Genomic DNA, 27,549 nt, shown 5'->3' on the forward strand with positions numbered 1-27,549 from the left:
AGAACAAACAAACAGGAATCTCTGTCGATTATGAACACAAAAAGATGGCACAGTGATTGGCCATGCATTGTCGACAGCCCAAAAGACTGATGGATTGCCATTAAAATGAGTCTGCAGCTACTGTGGAATATTAAGTGATGCTGTCTTTAGAAGGCGGTTTGAAGACTTGTAAGAAGTTTTGTATACGTCAATTGATATACAGCCCTGGAAAGAGCTTTGTGATGGAATTTATATTTCAGTAAAAGTGAATGTCACTGTATAAAGGATTTGAATGTAATCGAATTGGTTGGTTTGGCCTAAGCAGATGTCTGAATTGAATTGATTAGCGTTATGTTATTGAACAAGGATATATAATGAGAAGAAACAATGCATGAAAGCTGCCGAGACAGGAGGTGTCAGAATAGTGCACAGCAGGCGTCAAGGTTTTATACACATCTTATTATGGACCACGTTAGCGTCAAAGTTGTCACCACAGCACATGTAAACAAGTCAACTAGCACTGCAAATATCACGTTGAATAATTATTTTGCACTCTGTCGCAGAAAGATAATAGCTAAGAATGCACACACAGTTAGTTCACATGAGTAGTCTCAAGAGACAAGAAAGGTCACCCAGTGAAGATGGGCACTGGAAGACCAAGCTTCGTTCAAAAGCCCATTACCAAATGACAATATAGGCCACTCAAGCTCAACACTCAATACTATTTGTCAAAACTCGATTATGATCATTTGAAAAAAGAACCAGCTGCCTGTTTAGGGTCCCATTTTTGGATTTGCGTTCTGGTGCTTGAACTTCATCCTCCTCTGCTTTGGGGCAGAACCTAACCCGGCGCCAAGGCGGACAATGCTCTGCTGTTCATGGCCGACTTTCCCACTCCCATATCTCTCTCCACAACGCAAGCTAGGAGCTCATTAAAGTGCAGAGCAGATCTGCAGCCACAGAGGGCTGCCTAGGATTGCACCTGTTATACTGCCAGCTACATTTTTAATGAGAGGAAATTGCTACACCCTTTCTCTGCAAATGGCTTGTGAGTTCCTTTGGTTTTTATGATTAGTATGTGGAATTATCCAGAATAGTAGAAGTGAAGGGGACTGGCACCGCAGGGGAATATTTTAAGTAGCATACCTCATAAATTGAGGACAGTGGCTAATGGATAAACATTGATAAGCCATTGATTGAGGTAGGCGCCGTGTTCTTGGATTTGAGCCTACATTTTTTATCTTTTTACAGTGCAGACCAGTAATAATGTGATCCATATATTTTACAGTGGAGAAGAGCATGGAAATTGTATGCATATAAATGCAATAAATCAATGTGTGGTTAAAGGCGCTGTTAAATTGCCTTGGAGTCTGCTTTAGCGTCTGCTAAATGAAAAACATAAGCCAAATGTAGTTAGGGCCTAATCAAAATCGCAGGGCAGTGTGTTTTCCCCAGGATGGTAGCCTACACTGCCATCGGTGTTGTGCTATAGGCCAACATGTCATTAGGCTGATACTAGGCTACCACTGACCCGTGCTCCTTTACGAAGCCTCTGCTTAAACAACAGGGCTCAAAAGTTTATTAGCCTCCCACAGGACTCATGCTAACAGCCAATCCAATTATGGATTGGAAAGAGTGAATGCAAAGTCCATAAGGTGTTATATGTAATCAAACTCCTAATTAAAAAGTGTGCGGGCACAGAGAGAAAATAGGAAAAGACAACAACAAATAAATGAGCAATCCACAAGCAAAATCCCAGGGTCAGGCTATCAAATTGTGCATCCATAGCTCCCTGCACAAAGAGCGTTAATTAGATCCAAATGGCAAAACTGGTGGATGTTGCTTTTTTTTCTCCTGTTGCTTTGAACAAAAGATAACTGCACTGGCCTGTTGACATGCATGCTGGAGGTAAATGTCAAAGGGGCTGCTGATATGATGCGGTGGTGGAAGCCTTTGAAACAGCAGAAGAAACCAAATTAAGAGATGCATGCCGGGTTATCTGGCTTCCCGGCGCAAGCGTGGGTGACTCTTAATTGAGTAGAGAGGCTGTTGCTTTGGTAAGCTATGCTTGGTGCCTGAAGAAGAATTTACACCCGCCTAGCTCAGAAGAACCCATTGTGAAGGCTCTTAAACCCAGGTTCTACAACAGGGAAGCTTTTTATAGCTACATACATTCCACAGCCGTTAGATTTGTTATTTTCACAAATATTGCCAACATTTTCTTCTACATTTTAAAGTATGATTCTGAACAGTTGCAATATGCTATGATTATAATAGGTTATGCATTTTTTTGTTAGCAACCACAGTATCGCAGTTCCCTATATAGGAACATGACTGCACAGATGGTTGGAATTCCGTTGCTTTACGAACCCCTATTTTCTTGCTATTTGCTGAAATGTCGAGCAGAATAATTAGACTTTCCAAGGTTCTTCCTTTGGCTTTTGTCGTTCATGCATTATTTATTGTGACATCTGCTTGAAAGTTGCCTCTGCAGCGTCTAAGCACTTTTCGCTTTGCCGACAGACGGATAAACGACGCCACTCTTTCTCTTCTGCTGGTTTTGTCTTCATCCTGTGACTATATATGTGCAAAGCCCAGGAGCCAATAGAAACTTCACCCATCTAATGAACAGAGTAACCTAGAAATACTCTTATTATTTGGTGATGAAAATTGATGGACTCTGGTGCTACACGTTCCCTGAATATGCTCTCCCTAAGAAAAAGGACATTATAAATGCATTGCAGACACTGACTGAACAGAATCGAAACTGATTGAAAATACACCAGTGCAGGTGCTGCTTCCTAAATGTGTACCCTTCACAGTATGTCCTCAGCAAAACACTCCCAGTCACAGAGCTGTCCTAATTGCTAATCTGGACTTGTCTGATTTTTTTTCGAAGACAAACACAGGTCTGGAATTCCATTTAACCAGGGCTAAATATACTATCGCCTAAACAATAATACCTGCACATCCTGAACTAAAGGGAAAGTGTGCTGTTTTTCACATCCTTTGTTTGATGAACAAACTAAAACCAACTTCAGAACCTTCACAGAAACAGCCTTGCAAAATCCAGATGAGGATTACGTATGGATGGAGTTAATTACAGCGCTGAGTCCATCTTGTTATCATAGCTGTATACAGGCATAGCCACAGGAGTCTTTGTTCTTGTGATACGTGGATGTCCTCAGGGTGCCATCATTGTGGTTAATCCTTTATGACTCACGCGCTCCAAACGGCAGATGTTTTTGTGTGTGATGTATTCACTTGCACAACTAATGAGGATGTAAATAGAGAATGATTTGCTGTCCGCTATATCCATCATAGACTATGAGAGAAACCTAAGGAGTAACAAAGGCCGACATAATGGTGTTTGGGTCAAATTGTCATTGATAGATGACGTTGGTATAGTCTGCTGTAGGCCAAAACAGTGCTCAACCTAAAAACAGCAGGGAAACTTTGTACAATGAGATGAGGAAGCTATGGGAACTTGTAGGACATGCTCTTGCCTGGAGAAATATCAGCACCATCCTTGTTCACCCCCACTAATGTCAAGCCAAGGTTGACACTCTTGTATATGTAAAATGAAATGTTACCTTATTCTTTCTTAACATCCCCTCAGTACACCAAGCTAGAACCACGCTGTGTGTTATGGTGAAAGGTCAGTTGGCTTTGTATCCCTGTATTGGCCCTGTCAGTATTTTTTGTTTGTTTGGAAGATGTCCATGACTGGGGTAGAGGGTGTGTGTGTGTGGATAAAGTGTAGAGACCCACCTGCCCAAAAGGAAGTATCTAACATGTTATCCGGATATACTTGAATGTTTGTGTTGTGTGAGGCAGAATTTTGCAGTTGTGTTATGGACATGCTGTATTGAAGTATTGAAATGACCTTAATAAAGCAAATCATATCATGAATTGATTTGCTATATTGGAATCCAAGTCTCCATTTCCAAACAACCTCCAATTTACATTGGAATGCTTGGTGTTATTGGAGATGTAATCCTTCCTTAAGCTTTAGCACAGCACCGTAGGGCAATCCGTTGTTTTAATAAACACCAAGATACTGGGGGGATATTGATATTATCACCGGCCACAACAATGCAATTTAGTTCTAATTTCTCTGTACAGACAGAAGTAATTAAATTAAAGAAGCCAGCTTGCATATTTAAAGTAGCTATCCCTGTGATTTGCTCTCCCTGAAGGCTTCCTTCGGCCACCAACTGTGGTGGTTATTCCACTATTAGTAATAGTCCCTAATCTGAAATGACTTTGTGGCTCCCTGTTACCCACCAAGTCAGTTTAATTAATTCACCCAGCAAGTCTTTATGAAAATTGGAAGGGGGAAAACATCTATGCAATCAGAATCAAACAGACTTGAAACAATTCTTGAAATTTGTCAAATTGCTCTTTGGTGGATATTGGCAACCACAAGAATGAATTCACACAGGCATGAATTAATAATAAGTGCCTGAAGTTGTCAATCCCAATGACTTATCTTTCAGGTTAGTTATCTGTGTGTAACAGGTATGGTGCTGAAGTTCATCATTATTGTTTAACTGTCTTTTCAAATTGCATCCACCACAAGGCATAAAATAGCTCTAACTTTCTAATCAGTGAGATGTGTAAAGGCTGCTTTAAACAAGCCCATCTGTTTCCCATTCTGCCCATTCTACTTCATTGTACAGTTGAATACAGGTATGTTGGTTAGTTTTCAAATGTGGGCGGGACAATGTCATATAAAACTAAACCTACACCCCTGGTTGAATAACTGCTTCAAGGTTGTATTAACTTAGCATGGGAAATGTATTTATCTTGAATTGTAGCATTGTGTTCTACAACATTCCCATAACCCTGTTTTTTTCCAGAACAGGAAAGTTAAGTCAGAATACAGCATTGTATGCAGTATAATAGCCCATTGAATGCAGCACTGTATACAGATGTCATTGATTTTCAAAATCTATTGTTGTTTATTGAAATAATTGATATTGTGTATACTGTGTTCTCAACCGTTCACATGGAACACCTGTTGTTTTTCAATTGAATACAAAGATAAATGACGTATTTGAAATGCATGGATCTATGATATCTCTCCACTCGCACTACTGGAGAAAAGTTACAACGATTCAGTTATACATATGCATGGGGCCCCCGGTTCAGCTTGGCTTATCGTGCTCAGCCTGGCCCATGGATCAACTCATAATGTATGCAGAGGCAGCAAAGATGCTCCTCCTGCTGAGCTCTGTACGGGCTCCCTCGGGCTTCATCGTGGAGCAGCTCGACCTGAATACTCCCATCTCCTCTCGGTTTCCTCCTCTTTGTTTTTGCAAATGGAAGGCGAGAGAGATAAGGTACCGTTGAGACATGAGACCCATGGCTCAGGCTGAGTCTCGGTCTTATCCCAGGGGCCACTGTGATCCATCTCCCAGGATTACTGATCATTCCACTACTTTACTGATTTACTTAAAGCACATTACTGATTGCTGATTCTCCAGTTACTGGATATCTGGAGCGTGTAGATTTTCTCTTCTTTGCTATGGCTGTAGCTTGTTGTTGCCGCACATCGGGAAACAAAAAATTTCTTTGATCTGCCCCTCTACCTATGATTAGAAGACTTGGTTGGGAAGACTGAAGGAGGCTTTCTTGTGTGATGCAACTATCTGTGATTTGGCCATGTTTTTGCTAAATGGCATTTGACAGCTGGTCATGATGTTACATCTCTTTGTCGTTGGATGAAAATGGCAAATCATGTCATTTGTTCTGCCTATCGCTTCTTTGTTGAAGAGTAGCGGGTTAAGCCAACGATCATGCCAATATTTATACTGCTTTGGATAAACGTCAAATGTTAAGCATCATGCATACTTTTTCAGTCTGGCTTTGTCTGGTTTGGGGACCTGCAGAGATGAATGTGTCATTCTCCTGCATCAAGATGGTTGCCGATTAAAAATACACTGTGTACTGCATTGCAGACAAGCACCTTACCTTGCGGAATAACATGCCTCTGTAAGCCTGCAGGCCCAGAACACTCAGGCTCTCAGATGATCAATTTGATTCAGCCCTGTGTTGCCAGCATGCGTCTTAATCCTTCAGACTGAGACGTCTCAATTCCCTCTTGTCTCCTATCACGGGAATACCAGTGCAATCCCTTGTTTTTCATGCTCACAGCCTATGTTTATACCAGAATCATTGTATCGTTATTAGAATCTTAGCAAAGATGCACTGGTCACAGCTGAATGAGATAGATACAGGAAATGGCACCTTCTGTTCCCTGTCAAATATGGCCATGGATATGAACTTTGAAAGTGGGCAGGAAAAAAATAAGGTGTCCTTTGTTGCTTTCCTGAGTGAAAATGCTTTCTAGTGTTATAAACTGGCAGGCCCTGGATTGGCTGCTGTTGTGTTGAGTTCCCGTTCTGAAACGGTTGATGCGTTTCTAAGTGGACAGATCTACAGTGGGTCACTATCGTTTGTGTCTTTGCCTCCCACCACACCCCCACACAAACATCCCCCCTCCTCATCTCATCATCTACTCCATTTCAGAAAATGGCAGGACACCTGCACAGGCAAACAGAATGGGACATTACCTCAAATGTTTAGAACTCTGTGTGGAACCAGGGTGCTGTAATAACATGGCAAAGTCGAAATGCACTCCTGCTACAGAGAAACTGAGAAACTGCCTAAAACAGCTACTGCTCTTTACTAACCTCTGACTTTTGAGTAAACAGGGATAGTAAAGTGCCTTCTCTGCTTCATGAAAGCAAAACCCATCTCTGTCTGAATGACAAAAGACACTTTCCGCTAGAAAGTCACTCCACTAGGGAAGGGTGATAGGGAGGGATGTTTTTGTGGCCCCCAGTACCCAAAATTGGGCGTGAGTAGAGTCACATAAGCCTTTTTCCCATACCCAGTGTATTGAGAATCAGAGGTCCATCCATCCATCTGTTTGAATCATGAGAGAGAAGTTGAATGAAGGATTCTGCCTGATATAAAACAGCAACAAATGTTAAACTCTTTAAAGCAATGAAAACGATTCCTTTGAACATGACACCAAGGAAATTACTCCTCTGCCATCTTCTAGCAGACTGTAAGAACAGATATTTGACAAGCAGACATTGCGCACTCGTCTGACTAGTTGGCACTGCATGGTCGGATTTCAAACATTATTCACCAACACATCTATTAGTTAATGAAACAGTTGGTTGTGTGTGTGTGTGTGTGTGTGTGTGTGTGCATGTGTTTCTGTCTCCATTAAGCCCTTCACAACCCTGATAAATTACAGGAATAGATGAGCCATAGTGACAGTACATTTGGACTATATTTGCACAAGTTCACTGCAGAATAAAGAAGCAGATTTGTGCTGCACCATTCTCTCTGTGGGAAGATTTTTCAGCCAGCCTGTAGAGAGGTTATGTTGTAGCACCACTTACCATAAACACCCAAAGCCTGAAAACATATTTTTTACATTCAGACACATTTTTATATTGCACTTCTGTCTTTTGTAAGTAATTATATGGCTAGTTAATTGATTTAATAACATATTTCATTCAGTTGCATATTGCTGTTTGCAGGCCACTAGAATATGAAATGGACTTGATCAACACGGCTTTACGTCATAGGGTATTTAGAAGTGTCATTGCTTAATTTCATAATGTATTGTACATAGCTAATCAGAAAAGTCCTTATTTTCATTGTTGTTTGACTCTGTGGTTTGCTATTTAAGAGGATTTTATCATCCATTGACAATTTTTTTTACACACCAGGACTGTACACTGGACTGTAGACTGTACAGAAGCAAATTAGGGGTAGTGTGTGCGCGTGTGTGTATGTATTTAAAGGGAAGGGCAGGTAGCAGGGGTATTTCTGTCACTAACAGATGCGGCCCAGCCAGGGTGAGATAGACGTTAACTCAGAGGAGCTCAGTCAGGCTTGCGGCCAAACACTGTCAGGCTAATACCACCAAACGGTCCTGCAGGAGTACACACAGCATCTGGATAGTCAAGCTCCATTAGCCGACGAGCTCTGTTTTACACTGGCTATGTTACAGCCCTGCTGACAAATGGCAGGAGAGGTGCTGTCCGTGATATGAATCCCATAACTCAGGGGACCTCCATCGTGAAAATCATACCCCCACTGCTCCTCTCCCCAGACGGTTTCCCCCCCTCCTCGCTTCACAGCCTCCTGTCAGGACTTGCTGTAAGCTGTGGAAAAGCTTTGGAATACTGGGTGGGTAGCATTTGCTTTCAACCTTGCTGAAGGGTGAAGGGCTAGGCTAAATGCAGCACAGTCTGGTGTCCTTGATGTCAAACTGCTGTTATGGGAGATAAGGTTCTGACCGAAGCTTGTAGAATAGTCTCATGCTTTTGCTTGAACTTGAAGGCAGAAAGCAAGGTCACATATGGAACCTGATGCCTGGATAATGGTGTGAAAGAGAAACGTGAAAGTTATACTCTATGACACAAGAACACTGAATTCCAATGAGGCGGTTGGGGTAGCCTGTAATGTAATGTTGTCGATGGTTGATGGTTTGTGGCCATGTTGAGCTCTCATTTTAAACATGGATTTTTATCACAGAACTCCATTTAAATGTCATGGTTATTTCTGGTGTGCTAAATTCCAGTACACCATCTTAAATGGCATTTATTGTACCTTAGCGCCGCTGCAGTCTTTGAAATGCCATCCACAGATGTTATTAAAGTCCTCATATTGTGTCACTCTCTCTTCACTTGTTTAGGCCCATGAGTGCTGTCTTGTCTTTTATACGTTACATTTCCCAATCTACAGAAGAAGAAAAACCACCACAACATTGAGTTTTTGAAACCAACACTGAAATTTTTCCTCACAGATTTCGGACCAGGTCAATTTATTGATACAGCAAAACATATATTTACCTCAGAGGAACACGTTATGAGATGAAACCTCAGGTCCTACTGCACCCCTTTGATAAATACTTATGTCAGACTTTATAGCATCCCATTGCCTTTTCAGCTCTCCTTGTGTGGGCTGTAAATTGTTTCTAGTGATATATATTATACCCAGTTGCTGCACTGCTAACTAGACAGGTATGTGTTTCTGAGAATTATGTTTATTTACTACTCTGAGTAACTGGACTAGACTATGGGGGCTGTATTTCTTCCTAACATATCAGGCTTCTAAGCAAACAAATATTGTGAGCCAATGCCGGGCAGGGATATGTACTGTAAATGACCTTGGACTGAATCCAAAGCAGTGAGATGAAATGAAAGCACAGCTCAGTGTTGACTTAAGGATGTATTTAATTAGACCAATATCTGTCTGTGCTGTGAGCCCCTGCAGTACTCTTGAATAAATGTGCCTTTTAGCGTCTGTCAAACCTTAAGGACACCCGGTTGGTTGGTGCATGGACTTTGATGAGTCAAGGCAGTTTATTTTGTTTTCAAGGCCATTGTCTTGGTTTATGACATTTCCCCAGCTATTCAGATAGCAGGTGGATGGTGTGAGGATGGACGCTTGTAAACACAGCAAGAGAATGAGGCTCGCTGATTGGGACCCCTGCCAACTCACAGAAGTGGCAGCTCATCATCCTTCGTTAATAGGCCCCCATAATCCACTGTGAATGTCTTGTACAACCTTTGGAGGGGAGGTAGAATAAGGACTATTTGCAATCATTTCACATTAGGAGCTGACAGTTAAATTGGTGCAGTAACTGTTATAAACCAGACAACTGTTTGCGCCCCTGAATGGAATTGGAATGAATGTTTTATTGGCGTGTTTTTTTTTCTCTAACAATTACCCTTTCTCTTCTCTCTTTGTCTCTCTTTCTGTCCCTCTCTCTACTTCGATGTCTTTCCTGTCTTCCTCCTCACTGCTTTCCACTGTCACAGGAAGTGGAGGTTAGTAACTGTTTCTAAATCAGTCCAGTACCTATTTTGCTTTTCATATGATGTCTCTCTTAAAAAGCACAACTGTCCAAGTCCCTTCACGCTGTAGATGTTACTGTCCTTTCAAATTAAGACTTAAACAGTTAGAGGTTAAACATGCAGAAAACTGCTCTAATCTAACCAAATCTTACAATGATCGCTTATGAATTGTATGTTTAGAATTATCCTTTTTTGGCTGTATTTGACTTGAAAGCTCAAAAGCTCAGCTCTTTAGTCCTCAGAAGGCCTCACGCAGAGTTTATAAGTCGCCCACTCTGTCCTGACACTGACAAAAAAAGAGGCCAAATTGATACTGCTGGAAATTTGGCTTTTTATCATAATTAGGGTAAACAATCAACACCACCAGCAATATAACTCTACAACTGAAGTTGGTCTGTAAATATTACTTCTGCACCAACGAGAAATCTGAGACATTTGGGCAAATCTTTTGGGCCCTATTTGGGCATTTGGGCTTGGCTTTTCTTCTCTGCCTTTTAAAGATGATGACTGCTGCTGTCTCAGTTGGATGGCTCTGAAAGAACATCTGATTGAAGCTCTCTGGTGAAACAGGCAAATTACAGGGCAGATGTTAAATGTTTGCCTTCTTTACACTTGTTCTGTTCTTCTCTTTATCTTTTCTGTTCAACATGCCAACATGGCATTTGACCTTCATGCATAGCTAATCCAACTGTTAGCTCACTGACACCCTTCTGATTTATCTTCAGGATGATTACATCAGGAATTTGGAGGAGAACCCGGGCTCAGATGAAAGTAAGTTAAAATAATTTTCCTTTTTAGTATGTATTTTTATTCTGGCTGTCAACATCAGCACAGGGTCTCTAATACAGTTGGACTGGCTTTAGTGGTCCATTCCTCTTACTGGTGTTAAAAGTGCTCCCCATGGATATTTCAATATTCATGTTACCACATTTAAATGTTCTAAATAGAACAACCATTCCTCAATTGTTCCTGACCCAAATATCTCCTTTGGTTCAGGTACAACAATGTAATGTAATCCTAATGAAGTGGCACTGAAGCAAGTCTTATGTCAAAAGACACATTTTGCAAAGTGCTTGCTCACCCTTTGTTTCACACAGAGGAGTGACATCACGCAGTGTCTTTGACCGTTGCCCATGGATGCCAGACTGCAGCTTGATAGACCTGTGTTGTGATTCTAGCTGGAGTGGGAGCTTTCAGACTGAAATCCATTAGTGGCTGTCTTAGGATGGAGAGCTTATATAATTGCCTGAGCTCCTGCGGAGACTCAGCAAAGTCCCATAAGGCTCCATTTAACACCACAGGCTCTGCCCCTGAGAAGAAAACACCAATCATCTCACATCTCAACTGCACAAGGAGGAAAGAGGATTTGGGAGAATGTTTGGAACCCTCCTTGCACAGGGCCTGGCACTAAAGCCCATTCAATATTGTGTTAATTGTGCTTGTGTGTGCTTTTTTTGGACAACAAATTGAATGAGTTGAGAGGACGAATGTGCGGAGCATTAACCCATATCCTCTGATCCCGAAAATATTGGTCTGACATGATGAAACAAACCAATTTACAGCATCGGTATTTCTGTTGTGAGGTGTGTGTGGGAGGTGTAGTGTGCATCCTCACAACACTCCTGCAACCTCACATCAGAGACAGACGAAAGCCTTGGCCTCAAAGGAGTGAGATGAGAAAAATCTGTTCCCCTCAATACCATTCTAGTCATCTGTTTTTACAACATGGGGAATAGGTAATGTCAGCACCCCAAAATGAATCCACTTTGTGTAACTGTAGGCAATGTTCATTTGAATAACATTGATCCATCCCCTAGCCCACATCCCCCATTGGGAGCAATCCTGCAGTCCTAATTGATCAGGACCCTCTTCATCACTAAATCTAAGAAGACAGCAAAAGTCTGGTATGGCTGAAAACCACTACCCTAGGAGTTTTGCAAAAGACCTTTCAACATCAAAGAACGCCACACAAGTGGGTTGATTTAGATGTCAGCACTGCCACATAGCCTGAAGTGTGTTTGAGGGTCATTGTGTCTTGGAAATGACAAACTGCAAGTAGAACTCATGCATAAGGCAAGCTTGTCATATTTGACCCTAAAGCCATGTTTTTGAGCAAGAAATATTCCAGCTCCCCTTAATTTTGAGACAAGTAGGCCTTATTGCCTTTGTGAAGTCACATTCAATTGCAAATAAACGCTGTCCATGATTTTAATCAAGTTGGATGCAGCCAGACCCTTTACAGTTATCTATTAAGTTCAGTTGTCTATTAAGAAATACGCCATTGTCAAGCGTGTCAAGGATTTATCTTTCTAAATCCAAATTTAGCTCTAATGGAGTGCTTTAACTTAATGAAAGGTACTTACATGTATTGATTGAACATTGGGCCCCTAATTATGTTATATAACAAGGAATAACCCTCTGATATGACACTAATTGTGTGACCAGTTCACTTTATGCTTGTCAAATGATGCATTCATCGTCCAAGGCTTTTAGAATTTCTGTCAGAGAAAATAATTGTAAAAGAACTGGATTAGTTTTTTCTTTTGCCTGTTCCCTTAAGAGCAATTAAGCTGTAGCCTGGCCAATTCCGCAAAATCACTTAATGTGCCCTGTGATACATGGAAATGTTCAAAAAGTTTGCTTTGTGCGGGGTCGTTTTTGTCTTTTTCTTTGGGTTTGTCTTAGTACAAAATAGATATCTAAAAAATGTACATTGACAATATGACATTTATGAATAATAGTTTTTACAATCTTGTGATTAATGCATAGTAATGACTAATCCTCAAGAGGTTGTGTGTAGGCACAGTGTTGTCCCACCAACATCAGTGACATAATGACCAACATGATCTTAAACCATATCCCGGTCTCTGAATTATTAAAAGACTTGTGCCGGAATCAGACAGATCAGAGGCGTGAATGTTCAGCTGCCCTTTCAACACAGGTTAAATCTGTTTGGCTTTAATTCTTTCCCTGTCTCTAAGCAGGATTTGGGCGTATTTTGAATATGAAGGACTAATTTCAGGTTGTAAGCCCCTGCACTGTTCTAAATTGCGGTTAGCAAGAGATTGTAGGAGGTAGACTGTGGGGCTCATACATACAAGAGAGCGTGAGTGAGCTGCAAATCACTGTCCAGAAAACTACTATCAACACTCGAGGCTGTGTTTCTATGGAAACATAGACTTGCCTAGATAAGCTCTAAGCTGTAGGAAAATCTTCGAGAGGAACAAGGGGAAAATTGAAAACCCTGTTTGTTGAATCCGCAGTGCCACAGACTATTTTGACTACAAGAAAAAAGCTATTTGAGTGGAGGATGTAGCTCAGTGGTTAGATTGTTTTACTGCAGATTATGAAGTCGTAGGTTCAAATCCCCTGTGCTGTATTGGATAAAAGCATCTGCAAAATCAATACATAATAAATACAATAATAAGTTCAATCATTGATCTGCCACAGAAATATAATGCAATTCCTGAAATTATCTGGGTCTGTGTTGCACAATGGACATTTGTTTGTGAAGAGGGGGCAATTGGAAACATCTACAAGCCTAAACAGAGACATAGAGTCACTTACATAACCCTTTGGCTACACCTTTAAATACATCTCTTCCTGCAAGAGTTTTGGATTCGCTTGTGCATCCACTGTCCTTTTGCCTGGTCCCTTCTCTGCTGGCTCAGGACCATTTAGACACCTCCCTCCTCCAATGCCACAAACTCACCAAGTCAGCTATGCACCAAGTTTGAGAGGATATGTCTGGCCACCACCCAGGGTCTAAATGGGCCATGTGTTTGCTACAAAACAGCTGGCTACAACCGACTCGGGATCTGACAGCTCAGATATCCCTCACTAACCAGCACACCACCGTCACTCACTCCCTAAGTACAGGGTTTCCCGCAGCACTTTTCATTTAAGGCGGCCGCCTAAGCAACACATCCCTGCTGCCCTAACCCTACGTTGTTTTTTAGTTTTTGTTTCTTTTTTTCTAGCGATATATCCTGTTTTGGCCTGTTTTCTCCCATCCATTCCAAAACGCCAGTCTCCCGTCTCTGCAGAACGCATTAGTCTATTGCACAAACTATTCGCCGCCCCCCCCCCCCCAGTTTGACGGTAAACCCCACCCTACCACCTTAACTAACAAAATGTCTGCGGGAAACCCTGAAGTGTATTAGGAGCTATGTTTTCACATCTCTCCTTGTCAGCTGTCCTTGTGTGGGGAGACAATGGGACCAACCGATGTTCCAATACTCTCTCCCCACAGAAGTTGGAGGTTGTGGACACCTATTTGCCTACCTTCAGTCCTCACATTCAACCTGCCGCGATAGAAAGAAGGAGAGAGCAGTGATGGGAGAGACAGAGAGATTGAGATAGAGAGAGAATACTAAGTCAATCCTGTCAGGAGTGCCGGCAATCAGCAAGACTGACACAAGAGAATGCAAGTAGCTAACGAGAGGCTGCTCTATCGATAAAGTCTACAGTCTCATGTGTTTTGTGCCTTGTAAGTTGTCTGGTATTTGAAAACTAGATATGAAGCCACATATTAATCAGTAGTACTGGCATGTTTAAAAAGTATTTGTCAAATACTCAAAGATAGGGGAGCAGATTGGTTGAGATTGTAAAGATTGGTGGGGAAATCCAGGGTGAAAGCTGCTGATGTGTTGTTTACACACTGTAGAATCACATCAAACAATCTGCCTGTGCTCAGGAGACAAAAGACAACAGCTGCAAACTGTGTTCTTTTCATTCAGCTCTAAATAAAAGCAACAACAAAAAAGACAACATTCAGATTCCACCACTCAGGAAATGCACATTATTCTGTTGACTAATACCCTTTGTGCATTTGCGTCTCACTGCTGTGCCTCTCTGTCTTGCCAGCTGTGGACACCACCAAGGACCCCTGTCAGAAGGTGAAATGCAGCCGCCACAAGGTCTGCATCGCCCAGGGTTACCAGAGGGCCATGTGTGTCAATCGCAAGAAACTGGAGCAGAGGTGGGTGTAATCTGTCAGGCATGGTGACAAAGCTATTCCAGGTAGTTCCCCCAGATTTAACAGAATGTATCCCTAGGGGACTGATGTATCCATCCCCCTGTTGTTGGACTGTGGATAGGCTGTCCCATGGTGTGTTGTTGACAGCCAGCGTCTGTCAGCCAGTCCTGTGAGCAGCTTTTCAGAGCGCTATTGATTACACCCCTGTCACCATGCCAGAGAAAATACAGAGTGAGGGGTGATGTCATTCCAACTAGAGCCCTCACAACTGCTTCTCCATGATTAATGCAAAGCCAAAACCATCAATACCTTTGAATATGAATAAGGACCTCAAAAACATATATAGGCTCAACCTGTTGACACTGTTGTAGTAGATTTGCCTCCCTCTCCCTCACTTTATTGGTCAAATTAATATTATAAAAAATTATATTTTGCTTGGAATATTTTTATGTATTCCAATCCCACTCATCCATATCCATCCCTCAGTTTTTTGTCTTCACTGGACAAACTGATCAGAATATTTATTTGGTGAGGTAAATCCCCAAGGATCCCTCTAGATAAACTTAGAGAACCCTGAGTTACGCAGAAGGTGGGCTAAAATAGATTTAGATCTAGCTTTTTGCAAAACTTTTTTAGGGACACCCGCAGCGTCATGGTTGACCCATGAGAAGCTACAACGAGATTATTCAATGTAATATTTTATACAAATGGGATGCAAAGTCGATCAGACATTTTACCCCAAAACATTCTTTCATCGCCCACTTGGTTCAAATTGGTTCAAAACCAAAACTTCCTTGTGGGGAAATAGGCTTATTCCTATCTAATACCAGTATAGAAACTTTGAGTCTTGGCCTGGAAAAGGTATCGCTTGGAGCATTGTTATATGGATGGAACTTTTACGTCCTTCAAGAAATTAAAACAGAAATATCTACTACCCGACAATAGCTACAATTAAGAGATTTCAGGGACAGTGGACAATTCCTGAACTGTCACCCGTTTAAGTTATTTTTCATGACAACCAACCAATGGTTAAAACTGCCTCTAAGGTTTATGATGCCCTGTTACCTTTTGTCAGTCCGTGAACAGGAAAGACCTAGGCTTAGATGGGAGGTATACTGTAGGTATAGAGGTAAACATTTGGCAACCTTATATCAATTACATGACAAATATCCCATCTGAAATGATTGAATGATCATCTGGTTTCTCTATTCTCTCCACACCACCTTAGTCTGACAAATAACATCCTAATGTCATGAAAGCTATCTTTTCTCTCAACCTTCTGTAATTATAATCAATACTTTTTTTATTTACTATGTATTATTATTTCACTAATTTTATAAAATCATTTTTAGGTTCAATAGTTGATTTCTGTAAAATATATATCTGTGCCTGTATAATGTAATATTTGAACATTCAAAATATATACATATATGTATATATATATATTTTTTTTAAAGCCTAAACCAAAGAACTTCATGAGCAAGATTGGGCAGCTAGCAGACTGTAGAAAATCTCTATATACAATTCAACATCATATTTTACCCTTTGTCAGTTCTAGTTCGTAATTCTATGCATTGCCCTGTTACCTGTTCTTTACTTATATTATCATCCATCCAAGTAAATAAAGGGTGATTTTAATACAGAAGGGACAGTACCATCTCATAGTCAGGAATCTCAACTTCTCATTGGAATTCCACATCATTAGCAATTTTTCTGGCTTTTGAAAAAAGGGTAAAAATGTAATGGAGTGAAACATCTCTACCGCAGGCACCAATGTTCAGCGGCAGGCAATAAAGCTATTTCAATAAAGAGCTTAATCTCCGCAGACAAGGGAGACACCAGTGTGAAATAATGTACCGTGAGGAAGAAGGAAGTGGCTCTAACCCAACCTAGATTGATTAGGTAGCGAACACAGCAAGCCATGCTTACATGTGAGCAAAATCCACTATTAGAGAAAGAGGATGTGCTCACATACACAAATCATTCACGGATAGAACCAACAATCAGTAGAAGAATTTAGAATCATTGTGTGAGAGAATAGTCCAGTATTGGAATTTTGCCAGTGTTCTCTGGGGTTGTGGAGCAGGGGGCAAAGTGGATGGTGAATAGGGTGGTAGGTAACCCCCCTATCCCCACCCCACTATCTCTTAGCTCTCTTAATTTATAGCAGATACTTGTCAACACTTGACTAACCCCAACCCTAACCCTATTCTTGGTGGGGTGAGGGGGGGCAGGGGGGGCCGGTGCCCCTGTGACAACAAGCTTGGATCCCCTTGCGGCCCCCCTAAATGTAGATTTTGAGTAATTATGAACATGGTATTTTGCCCGTTAATGCCTGCAATGCAGTGAAGAAAACATGTTTCCACGGTTTATATATGACAACAATAATGTTTGATGTAACCGGCCCCTCTATCATTACAACTGGCCCCAACTTGGCCCCCCTGGTTGAAATGGCCAAGAACGTCCCCTGCATCCACGACCAGGTAAGATGATGAAAAGGGGCAATTGTTTCATTTTGGTTTGTTTTTGCCGGCAGGATCAGACAACCAGGATTGAAAACCAGTGAGACAAGCTGCAAGCCGTGCTCCGGGGCCGCCTCGTCACCTGTCTGTGGCTCTGACGGGCACAACTACGCCTCGGAGGTAAAGAGAACTGTTCCGTGTGATCCATCACCCACAGAACCTACGTTGTGTATGAGTGTATTCAGTGTTTTAGAGCGCCATCACATCATAGCACAAGTGTTGCCACCGTCGTCAGGATCGAATTCAGCCATGTGTTAGATTCTGCCAGGTGAGTGGGTGTGTGGGATCGGCAGGGCAGTCAGGTTCACGGGGCTTGCAGGAGAACCCTCACACTGTAAATGCAGTTTGCAGTTCTGTGATTAATGGCTATGGCTGCTTTGAACAGCGCAGCAGGCCAGGCCAATGCTTCTTTATTGATTTATGTATGGTTTTTAATCTTGACCTTGCATGAGGAGATGGTGGTGGGGTGGGGGGGTGGGGGGGGACTGCTCACACCCGCCTCCCTCTAAGCACTTTGTCTCATCTGAATGAGCAATCTCTTTTTCCGCGGTCACCTCCATACATATTTGATCTGCATCCATCCCTGGTCAGTTTCTCTCTCTTTCTTTCTCTGTTACTGCTGGTGGAATTACATGACTGCTGTCGTAAAAGGCTGGATGTGTTTGCGCCAGTGCAAGTGTGTGTGTCTGAGAGAGTAATTTTTACAGCGTGATTAGCTCGGTCCACTTGTTTCTAATTAATCCATGTGGCAGTGTAGAATGTTCTTGCCAAACTGCAGTGTAATCATTCTCCCCCCTTCTTCCTTTCTCTCTTCCTCCTCTCTCTCTATGTCTTTCCCCCTCTGTTTTCCTCTCGTTTGGCCCCCCCCCTCTTTTTTCTTTCTCGCCCTCTCTCAACGACAGTGCAAGCTGGAGCAGCAAGCCTGTCTCACAGGCAAGGAGCTGAGTGTGAAGTGCGCTGGCCTTTGCCCCTGTGCGATTCCCATCACGGAGACAAACGACAAACACGGCAAGTGCCCCTTCTCCACTTCACATACAAACATTCTCACAGCATGGCCGTCTGCTATCAGTTACCTGTCACCATATCTGTTGTTCTCTGTGTCTCAAGGTCCAGAGAAAAATATATTTGTCAGCTAACGCAGTGTTCTGGCAGCAGTGGCCTTGTTTGTGTAGATTGCGAGGATAGTAAAGAGTATTCTTTGCTTTGCAAAACTCCTGTCCTCATGACATCCACCATTTGGAATCAATACAAGCCTTTTTCAGTGATTGCGGTTAGCTTTGGTATGATTAAAAAGTCTCCCTAGGTGATTGAAACATTCTTTCAATCAGGAAGTAATTAATTATTTTGAGTGTAGGCCAGCATATATCTCTGTATACTAATGTCATTGATTTCCAAAATACCTTGGGATCCAACTGTTCCAATGCTGCTCCCACATTTTTCTACTTATTTCACAAATTATTATCCTCTGTTTGTTTGATGTCTATTGGAAAACAGCAAGTTGTTGATTATAGTGGCATACTGTATGGTCACTTTGGTTACCGGTTTACAAACAGATCATGTCATGCTATTCATATTCCATTACATTTTATGAAACATTAGGAAGAACATGAGCAATGGACAAGGATTATACTACATATTGTACGTGTCAGAGGAGGCTTTTAGAAATGTCCTGAGTTCTTGCTGAGGGGAAGGTTAGTCAATGTGGGCATGGAGTGTGTGCCAGTGATGCCAACACAGGGCTTCCCTTCCCTCCTCCCCTCAGAGAGCTGCACTGGGCAGGACCTGGCGGACTTGGGTGACCGCCTGCGAGACTGGTTCCAGCTTCTCCATGGGAACGCCAAGCAGAACAACTCAGGCAAACCCGGAGCTGGCACACCATCAGGTGAGGAACAGACTACCCCCCCACTCCCCACTTCAAGCTTGGGTAGTTCAATTGTGTGCTTCATGAATTCCCTGGCAGAATAGGCAAACACACATTTCACAGTCTTGTCTTCATGGTTTGACTGTTCACTTGAACTCTACAATCTAAACTACATGTAAATGTTCTGATCAAATCCCATTTTCTTGCCTTAGTGCTGGACAAAAGTCTGGTGGCCAGCTGTAAGGACTCTATAGGTTGGATGTTCTCCAAGCTGGACACCAACAATGACCTGTACCTGGACCAGGCTGAGCTTGCTGCCATCAACCTGGACAAGTATGAGGTGTGCATCCGGCCCTTCTTCAACTCCTGCGACTCCTACAAGGACGGAAAGGTGTCCACCGCTGAGTGGTGTCTCTGTTTCTGGAGGGAAAGTGAGTGGCTGCATCCCTTGTTGAACCTGTTGTGATAGACATTAGTAGCGCACTACATAGATGAAGGTTAGCATTGCCACACTCTCGTCAATCCGGCAGGACAAGACTCTGTAAAGCACTTATCTACAGCTGATGCGGGAATTCAAGGATTTATCTTCTGTCAATGCCTCCTCAGGTCTCGCTTAGCTAGTAGAGAGTAAACAAGATTGCATCTACTTCTTCTCTGCTAGATTAGCTTCTAATGGCGATTCTAAATATGAGCTAGGGTGATTGATCACTTTGTAGTCCATTGAAGCCATCCCTAGAGAACATTGGCTCCCTCATTAATTATTCAGTAATGAGAAATAATCTTTCTGCTCTACTTGGTATGCTTCTAACTGAACTAAAGAGGGATTTTGAGAATCACATCAATCAAGCATATTATCAGAGTAGAAAATCCACTTTCTTTGGGTGTTCTATCTAATGAGCAGTTGTAGCTGATCAATAAGCACATCACTGGGTGTTGTTGTCGTTTTCTGCCATTTTGTGAATTGACTTCGACAACAACATTGGAAACTACCCTGACTGACAGAACACCACCTGGACCTGTGCGCCTTTCTGAAAGCAGTACACTCAAGTGGTCATGTAGGCAGAAGACTAGGGAGGGCCGGGCCTGGTTACTTCCTGATCACCCAGGCAACTCATTTTCAGCTCAAGGCATCAGCACGGCATCCATAATGCTCTTTCGCTGAGTGCTTGATTGATCAGGCAGAATGAAATACAAGATTTGTAAAACAAATCGATGCTCGCAAAATGAGTAATTACAGAGGACATTGATTGAAAAATGAAGTTTGGCAAGGGACAGTCCGAAGTATTGTCTGTCATCACTTCTCTGTGTTTTCCCCTCCAGAGCCACCTTGCTTGGCAGAACTGGAGAGGATCCAAGTACAAGAGGTGGCCAAAAAGAAGCCTGGTAAATAAAACACATCCCAAACATTTAGTTGCATGAATGAGGAACCTATTATAGTGGATACAGCATTGTTAAGCATTTAATATGGTCCCTTTTTTGTTTCTGGTCTGAGAACATTATTTGCATGTTATGTTTGTCTATATGTATGTGTGTGTGTGCGTGTGTGAGCAAGCCTGTATTTGCATGTACAGCAATATCTGCAGCTATTTTTCTCGGCTCAGCCTTGCGTGGGCACCGTGGCGTGTGTCCTGGCTGTACTTGTGTAACCAGGTGCCTGATGCATCAGTGAAGCTGGAGGAGGCTCATTAAGCAGATCACAAGCACGCGGATGGCATTAGGGCCTGCTCGGGCTGGGGGATTAGAGGTGCCACGGTGACTATGGGGGGTGGAGGCGTCAACAACAGAAAGTGAACATTCGCTTCCTGCGTGCTCCCGGCTCCTGCAAGAAACAATCTACGAGGGCAGGAGAGAGACCCCAAGGAGGATGAGATGAACCAAAAAACTGGTTGATAAATGTGTGCCACTCTAGTGCACGAAGCAGTGCCATCCTGCTGGGCCTCACTTGCCCACTCTCAGTCTCTCCGCTCTGTTTTCCAGAGTGTTCATAACATCCCATCGTGCGGAGCTCAGTGTTTAAGTGGCAGTCGAGTTTGACAAGGGGTCCGAAGGGGACGACTGAAAAGCAGAGTTCTGTCACTGGGCTGTCAAACGTTTTCTATGTGACAGTCTCAAAGCATGGAAAAAAATAAACGAGAGAATACATGAATAAATCCTCTCCTTGTATGGTTTTATAAACTGGAACATCTCCACTGTAGTATTCTACAACATCCCCGGCTCATAGTCTGCAAGGGTTCTCTGGCATTCTCATTTATGCTGCACTTATCTGCAGAATCTGAGTGAGGCTGCTAGGCCTGCAGAGGGAACACATTTTTAACAACACTGTGGTGGTGTGTGGCGTGGGTGTGTCTGTGTTTTCAGGGATGTACATCCCAAGCTGTGATGAAGATGGCTACTACAGGAAGGTGCAATGTGAGCAAAGCCGAGGAGAGTGCTGGTGTGTCGACCAGCATGGTGTAGAAATGATGGGCTCGCGAATCCATGGCAACCCTGATTGTGGTAAGCAATTGTGAACAATGCACCAGAAATGCTCTGTACATACACAAGCGATATTATATACTGTATAAATATACATATATATACCATAGGAAACTAAGTTCTGGGGCAAATATCCATAATCTCTTCTAGATGAGGTGGTGGGATACTCTGGAGATTTTGGTAGTGGAGTGGGATGGGAGGATGAAGAGGAAAAAGAGGCAGAGGAGAACGGAGAAGAGGCAGAAGAGGAGGAAGAAGGAGAGGCAGACGATGGAGGCTACATTTGGTAGAACTCAAACCCGATGGAGAGTCCAGCTAAGTCCACCTGGCTTCAACTTACAGTGAGGACTCTCTCCTTGACAACAAAAGATTCTGGGAGTCGTCTGGGGCATGGCATTCTGTATTGAATCTCTTGGGTTATGGGTGCAGTGGTGAGATGACCAGTTTTTTGTCTTAGATGTGTATTACTTCCTTCTATTTTGGTTTGGTGAGCAAGCAGGTTTTATGTTTTGCTGTCCTGAAACCCAGGACTGCCACTGGCAACTGTGCCCTAGGTATACACTATCAGAGATTCTAAAAGTCCTACTACTGTCATCTAAGCATCTGTATAGATTATTCATTGTGAACAACTGCTTGAATGTTAGATTGCCACCATTCTGCTCAAATGACAAGCTAAATGAATTTTAAACAGTTCATTGTATGGAAAGGAGTGAACATCTAGTTTTACTGTAAATGTCCTGTGGAAATTATATTATGGCCTATGAGACAAGATGTTAGAAAAAATAACTTTTTTCTAATGTGTACACAATATTGTGCAAAATCGTAATCGCTCTACATGTTTATTTCTTACAGCCACAGATATTTTGAAGGATTTCAACACAATTATGATCATAATTTGTCCAAACCTGTGAGTCAGATAACTAACGTAGCTACAAATGGTGAAATAACAGAGGATGCTTCATAAAGATTTGAAAAACATTTATTCTAAAAGTTTATGTATTTATTCAGGTTATGAGTCAACAACTTTTTCCATGCTTTATGATTATTTAAATCAACAATGTCTAAAGTCTCTTACATTGTTATGAAACTTTGGTTAACTATTACATTCATTTACCTAAACCTTGTAGAATGTACTTCATCATTCAACATTACAAAGAACACCACCGGTCCCTCTGCCATACCTACTGACTTTGAAATTACTCAAAGAATGTGCCACTCAATGTTTAAATTGTCAGTATGCTACTTGAAAATGTATTTTTTGTGTTCATAACAAAAAAAGTGTATGTTACTTGAAGTTCTGTGTGTATACTTGAAATACCACTGTTATGCTTTTTTCTAAGAGTGTGTTACTATTTGTTCTTTCATGTTCATGATAGGGCAGATATTTGGTTGTTTTTAGTATTGCATGTTAGTGACAGGAATGTACTTCTTCTAGGCTGAGCACTTTACTATTAAAGGCAGTGGGGCCAAAAAGGTCTTGTGTTTCTATGTCACTTTACAAGGTTCAGGTTGTTGTTTAAAATGTTATCAAATGCAACAAGCCACCCCAGCATAGTAGGCTACCAAGCAGTTGTAAGTTCATCACTTACAGTAGTTTCCCCTTTGAGTTAACGATAACTCAAATTAGTTTTTTGTCAAAATGCTGTTATATGACATCACCTGCAGGGCTGGGCACATTGTACTCTTCGTGGTTCTGAACAGTTTAACTGCCCACCTGCTTTATCAAGGTTGTTATTCAGCCATTACAGTGTGGGATAGCATATAATTGCAATAGAGCTACACCAACACAAACATCCTATGTTGCTGTTTCAGTCTTTCTATTTGTTAGAATCTCTAAATTATATTTGTTTTTCTGAATTTAAAACTCGATGTTAGACATTTAAGTGGTACTCGGATGCCCCCTAATGTTCAAATATGGAATTAAATCCATGGCAAAGGCAACACACAGCACTTAAAAGTCGTTTTTTTCTGCAATTGGTCTCATCTTTCAGAGCATGGGAAAGACTTCAGTAAGATCCGTCTTCCAAGAGGACAAATTTGGATGCAACACTACTTGCCTCAACTCCTTCATATTGGATTTCCTCTTTTTTAAACATGCGTCAGGCCGCTGAGCCAATGTCTCTCGTGACAAGTACAAGAAGACGCCACTCTCGGATCTAAATAATGTAAGGCCTCAAAGTGCCATTTGTCGTCTCCGACAGAAACATGGTATTCTGCTTGGAAAAACTTCAAGGGGAGAGTTAAATGTTTTTTGTTGTTGTTCCAGCTCAAGCTCTATGTAGAACAGACGGAAGATTGTTCAAAATATGTAGTTTATTGAATCACATGATCAATAATCATAAGTACCTCCAGGAATGTACGCAGCTTGTTCAATGACATGAACTGTACAAAGGATACATCTCTATTTTACATCATTTACAATTGACTCAAACATAGGTGGAGCACAAAAGTTGAACACTGATATAAAAGCTATATTCCTGGAGGTTTATTGATGCAGTTGTACTCTCATATCAATGCAGATATTCAAAAAGTACTTGCAGGATTTCAAGCTTTGATTTGTTTGAATCATCAGAAACATAATTTAACATTATTTCTACAATAACTTACACAGCATACAGGAATTTTGTCTGTAGGTGACTGCGACCATCCTCACAGTAACTTCAAATATATTTTGATATTAAAGAAAAAAAACATTACTTAACCCATAAGATTACATGAGTTTACCATAATACCAGAATGACATTCACATATAACATAGTAGGGAAATATGTATTTAGTCACTGGCACAGTGGTATTGTATGTGACCAAGGTCGCTGACAGTTACTAGGTGTAAACACAATGTCAAAACCATAAGTGCAATACAGTAGTGAAAATAATTGTGCAAATTAGTTTCTAGATTTGACTGTTTTCAGGAATGAATCAATCCAAACATCCAAGATAGATCATATTGATTTGATATAATTGGGCCTAATATATGCAACCAACATTGCAAAAGACATACCTTTTATTTATGGCCCTTGATGTTCAGATTGCTGTATTGCTTCATACCATGGCCATGTATTCCTCCCAGAAACAATGTACCTTTACAACATCTTACCACTGTAGTCATTCATAAAATAACTAAAATCCTACAGAAATATTAAACAGCTTTCTCCCAGATCTATACTGTGGTAAACTTCCCAAAGTCACTAGCAAGATAGCATACATCTTTGGCTAAGTGCATTGAAGGCAATAGATGCAGGGACGAATACATATGATTTTTTTTACCCTAAATTCTGGATTTGATAACCAACATTCTGTAGTTTATATCACTTCCTCATGGGTAACTGGAATTTGGCCGGTAAAAACCGTTTGTTTGCTCTTCTTCAAGTAATCTTAATTCTATGTACAAGCAACATATCATCGCTTACATTGTTGAGGGCTCGCCACTCATTATTCCCACAACTTGGTCTACCATATACATCAAATAATTCAAATGACATAGTTAATCACTTTAAAGTTCCTACAATCTTACATAAGATCCAGAATTGTACAAACATGATTGATTTGGTCATTATACTGTAGTTTCACATGCCAGATAGAGGATACATATCATATTGAAAATGCTGTGCTGAAACAATTAAACTAAAATCAATAGTTTAGGACAGTTCACCATGAACCACTTCTAAAAGTTTGCATAGAAACCTTTAAAACGGACAAATGCTGACAATGACGGACATCCTTTGAAGTTTCCCCACAAGAACCTGGGGCTGACGCTAAGGGTCTCAGCTCTCCATAAACTCACTAATAGGTTAACCTTTCCCCCTCCCCCATCACTCTCCCCAAAAAACAAAAACAATGCAGAGATTTACTTCTGAAGTCCCAAGGGTAAAGCGTTTCCAAATGTCAGTCGATATACTGTGAGAGCCACCGAAAGCCCTCCCCGTAGCCTTGCTTTTTCAACACGCTGCACATAAATATCTCCAGAGGTCTTACATTCAGCTCCTTCAAGGAAACGCTACCCTAGAGAAGACAAGGCACATACACATCCAGTTTTACATAAATGCACAAGTTTGGAAAGAACACGTCCAGAAAGCACACACAAGCACCAACACACTGGTACCTTTCCGGTGGTTTGTCCATCAAGAGCGAATGCTCCTCTTAGCCCTCCCTCGCTGACGGCTTCTGGACGATCTATCTTGTTACCCAACACCAGCACTGGGACATTAGCGATGGTCTCATCCGTTAACAGAGCCTAGAGCGGAAGGTTAAACGTGGCAAGAAAATGATGGATCATTTATAAAAGGATAATATTTCTAGTCATTTCCTCTGACTTCCTATATGGCTGCACATGCTTACGTCAAGTTCAGTCTTAGATTCAGAGAGTCTCTCATGATCAGCACAGTCCACAAGAAATACTACTCCATTCACTGCTGGCAGGTAGTTCTTCCAAACTCTTCTTGCTGTAGATTTGGGACAAACGTTACATTGCGATTCACATGTAAACATTTGTAATTGCAAGCATACTCAGGAACCGACATACCTTGGACATGACCACCCAGGTCAAATGTGGTGAATGTCATTCCAGCAATTGTCAACTCTTCAGATGCTTTTACAGAAAGAAAATATCGCTTTTACACCGGGATATGAGAGAACAATAGATGGCGCATGATGGGGTTTGACAGTATTTGAGTATTTCTTTCTTACTTGGATGTAATGTGGGCACATGTTGTCCAAGCCTGTCATCTTTCAACATGTGCAAAAGGGTTGTTTTGCCAGCATTGTCAAGGCCCAGGAACACAAGCTTCCCAGACTTTTTATACAAACCTAAAAACGTATTTATAGTTTGGTTAATGTCAAGTTACATTACTGAGTACAATTCAACAACAAATAAAGATGAACTAATAAGAGCATTTAGTCATGTAATCAATGATTACCTAAGAACTGGAGTACCCCACTAAATCCTCTGTAGATCCAGTCAAATAGAAATGACATGATGATGGTCTGTGCCTAGGAAGAAAAGGGATGTCAGAGATAGATAGCCTAGTTATATGCTAGCATACTGAAGTAGTGTTACCCCTAGCCTACTGTATAAGCTTAGCTAGCTAGTTAGCAAGCCAACCACAAACCAGTTGCTTTCCTTGCGGACAGTTGTACTGGCCACCGGCTCACTTGTTAATTTGCCATAATCTAATTGATAGTATATCAATAGCCTGATATGTAACATAACTAGCTAGCTAACTGTCAAATACTGGCTGACAAGATAGTCATTACTGGCTAGTTAGCTAGTTAGCTAACTACGGTAGCCTGCTAGCTGACTGGCTAGCCTACAGTAGTTCCCACACAGCAGCTTATCCCTGGCCTCAAGTCATTTTTATGTCTAGCAGGTAATGGTATTTCTTTCGTGTATCATATGCACCGCAGAACACAAGAATATGGCCAAAACATCAAAACAAGACATGATTTCAGTTTTAAACTCAAGTCAATAAAGCTGTCAAGTGTTACCTTTACGGAGGGCAACGACCGTGATGCTAACGCTAACGGTAGCAGTTGAGATAAATATTCCAATGGAAGCTTCAGCAATCATCTGATCTGAGGCAATGACTGGGTTCAGAGCGCCACCCTGCGTGTGTAGGAGGAACAGTTCATCGTTGGCCCGACTAGGAACTTCTGAACATTACTATTTTCACAAATGTATTTTTATCCATAAATGCGTGGCTGCAATGAACTAAGTATTTACTACACTTAACACAACGTTTGTTATTTTAATTCACGACTGTGGGAAGCGATAAACCAAGAAGCGTTACCCACATGTATTCTGGCTTACAAAAGGCTTTATCGTAAAGTAATTGAGCAAAACCCTGC

At 41.6% G+C, this 27,549-nt stretch overlaps 2 protein-coding genes across 2 annotated transcripts; one reads left to right on the forward strand and one right to left on the reverse strand.

Annotated features, from left to right (window-relative positions):
* Positions 1-5,175: 5,175 nt before the first annotated feature.
* LOC146260360 (testican-2) lies at positions 5,176-23,496 on the forward strand. Its single transcript, XM_084670529.1, has 10 exons — positions 5,176-5,310; positions 10,565-10,640; positions 14,736-14,850; positions 17,384-17,489; positions 18,272-18,377; positions 19,132-19,251; positions 19,443-19,661; positions 20,551-20,613; positions 21,589-21,726; positions 21,856-23,496. Exons 1-10 carry the CDS (start codon positions 5,176-5,178, stop codon positions 21,993-21,995), a joined length of 1,218 nt encoding a protein of 405 aa, XP_084526655.1. The 3' UTR covers positions 21,996-23,496.
* Positions 23,497-23,998: 502 nt separating this feature from the next.
* sar1aa (secretion associated, Ras related GTPase 1Aa) lies at positions 23,999-27,310 on the reverse strand. The gene is made up of 7 exons (XM_084670957.1): positions 27,190-27,310; positions 26,622-26,694; positions 26,392-26,511; positions 26,228-26,293; positions 26,044-26,147; positions 25,808-25,939; positions 23,999-25,707 (listed from the first exon to the last, which is right to left on the reverse strand). Exons 2-7 carry the CDS (start codon positions 26,677-26,679, stop codon positions 25,591-25,593), a joined length of 597 nt encoding a protein of 198 aa, XP_084527083.1. The 5' UTR covers positions 26,680-26,694; positions 27,190-27,310; the 3' UTR covers positions 23,999-25,590.
* Between the last annotated feature and the right edge of the window lie 239 nt (positions 27,311-27,549).

Source organism: Hypomesus nipponensis, chromosome 13, assembly GCF_054491055.1.
Source record: "Hypomesus nipponensis isolate SF chromosome 13, ASM5449105v1, whole genome shotgun sequence".
In the NCBI taxonomy this organism is placed as follows: Eukaryota; Metazoa; Chordata; class Actinopteri; order Osmeriformes; family Osmeridae; genus Hypomesus; species Hypomesus nipponensis.

Coding starts and splice junctions, on each gene's coding strand:
- LOC146260360 (XM_084670529.1), top strand. CDS start 5,176: ATGTATGCAGAGGCAGCAAAGATGCTCCTCCTGCTGAGCTCTGTACGG. Junction 19,252..19,442: donor CGGAGCTGGCACACCATCAG/GTGAGGAACAGA, acceptor TTCTTGCCTTAG/TGCTGGACAAAAGTCTGGTG. Junction 21,727..21,855: donor CCATGGCAACCCTGATTGTG/GTAAGCAATTGT, acceptor AATCTCTTCTAG/ATGAGGTGGTGGGATACTCT.
- sar1aa (XM_084670957.1), bottom strand. CDS start 26,679: ATGTCATTTCTATTTGACTGGATCTACAGAGGATTTAGTGGGGTACTC. Junction 26,148..26,227: donor CCTGGGTGGTCATGTCCAAG/GTATGTCGGTTC, acceptor CCAAATCTACAG/CAAGAAGAGTTTGGAAGAAC. Junction 25,708..25,807: donor ATGGACAAACCACCGGAAAG/GTACCAGTGTGT, acceptor TGTCTTCTCTAG/GGTAGCGTTTCCTTGAAGGA.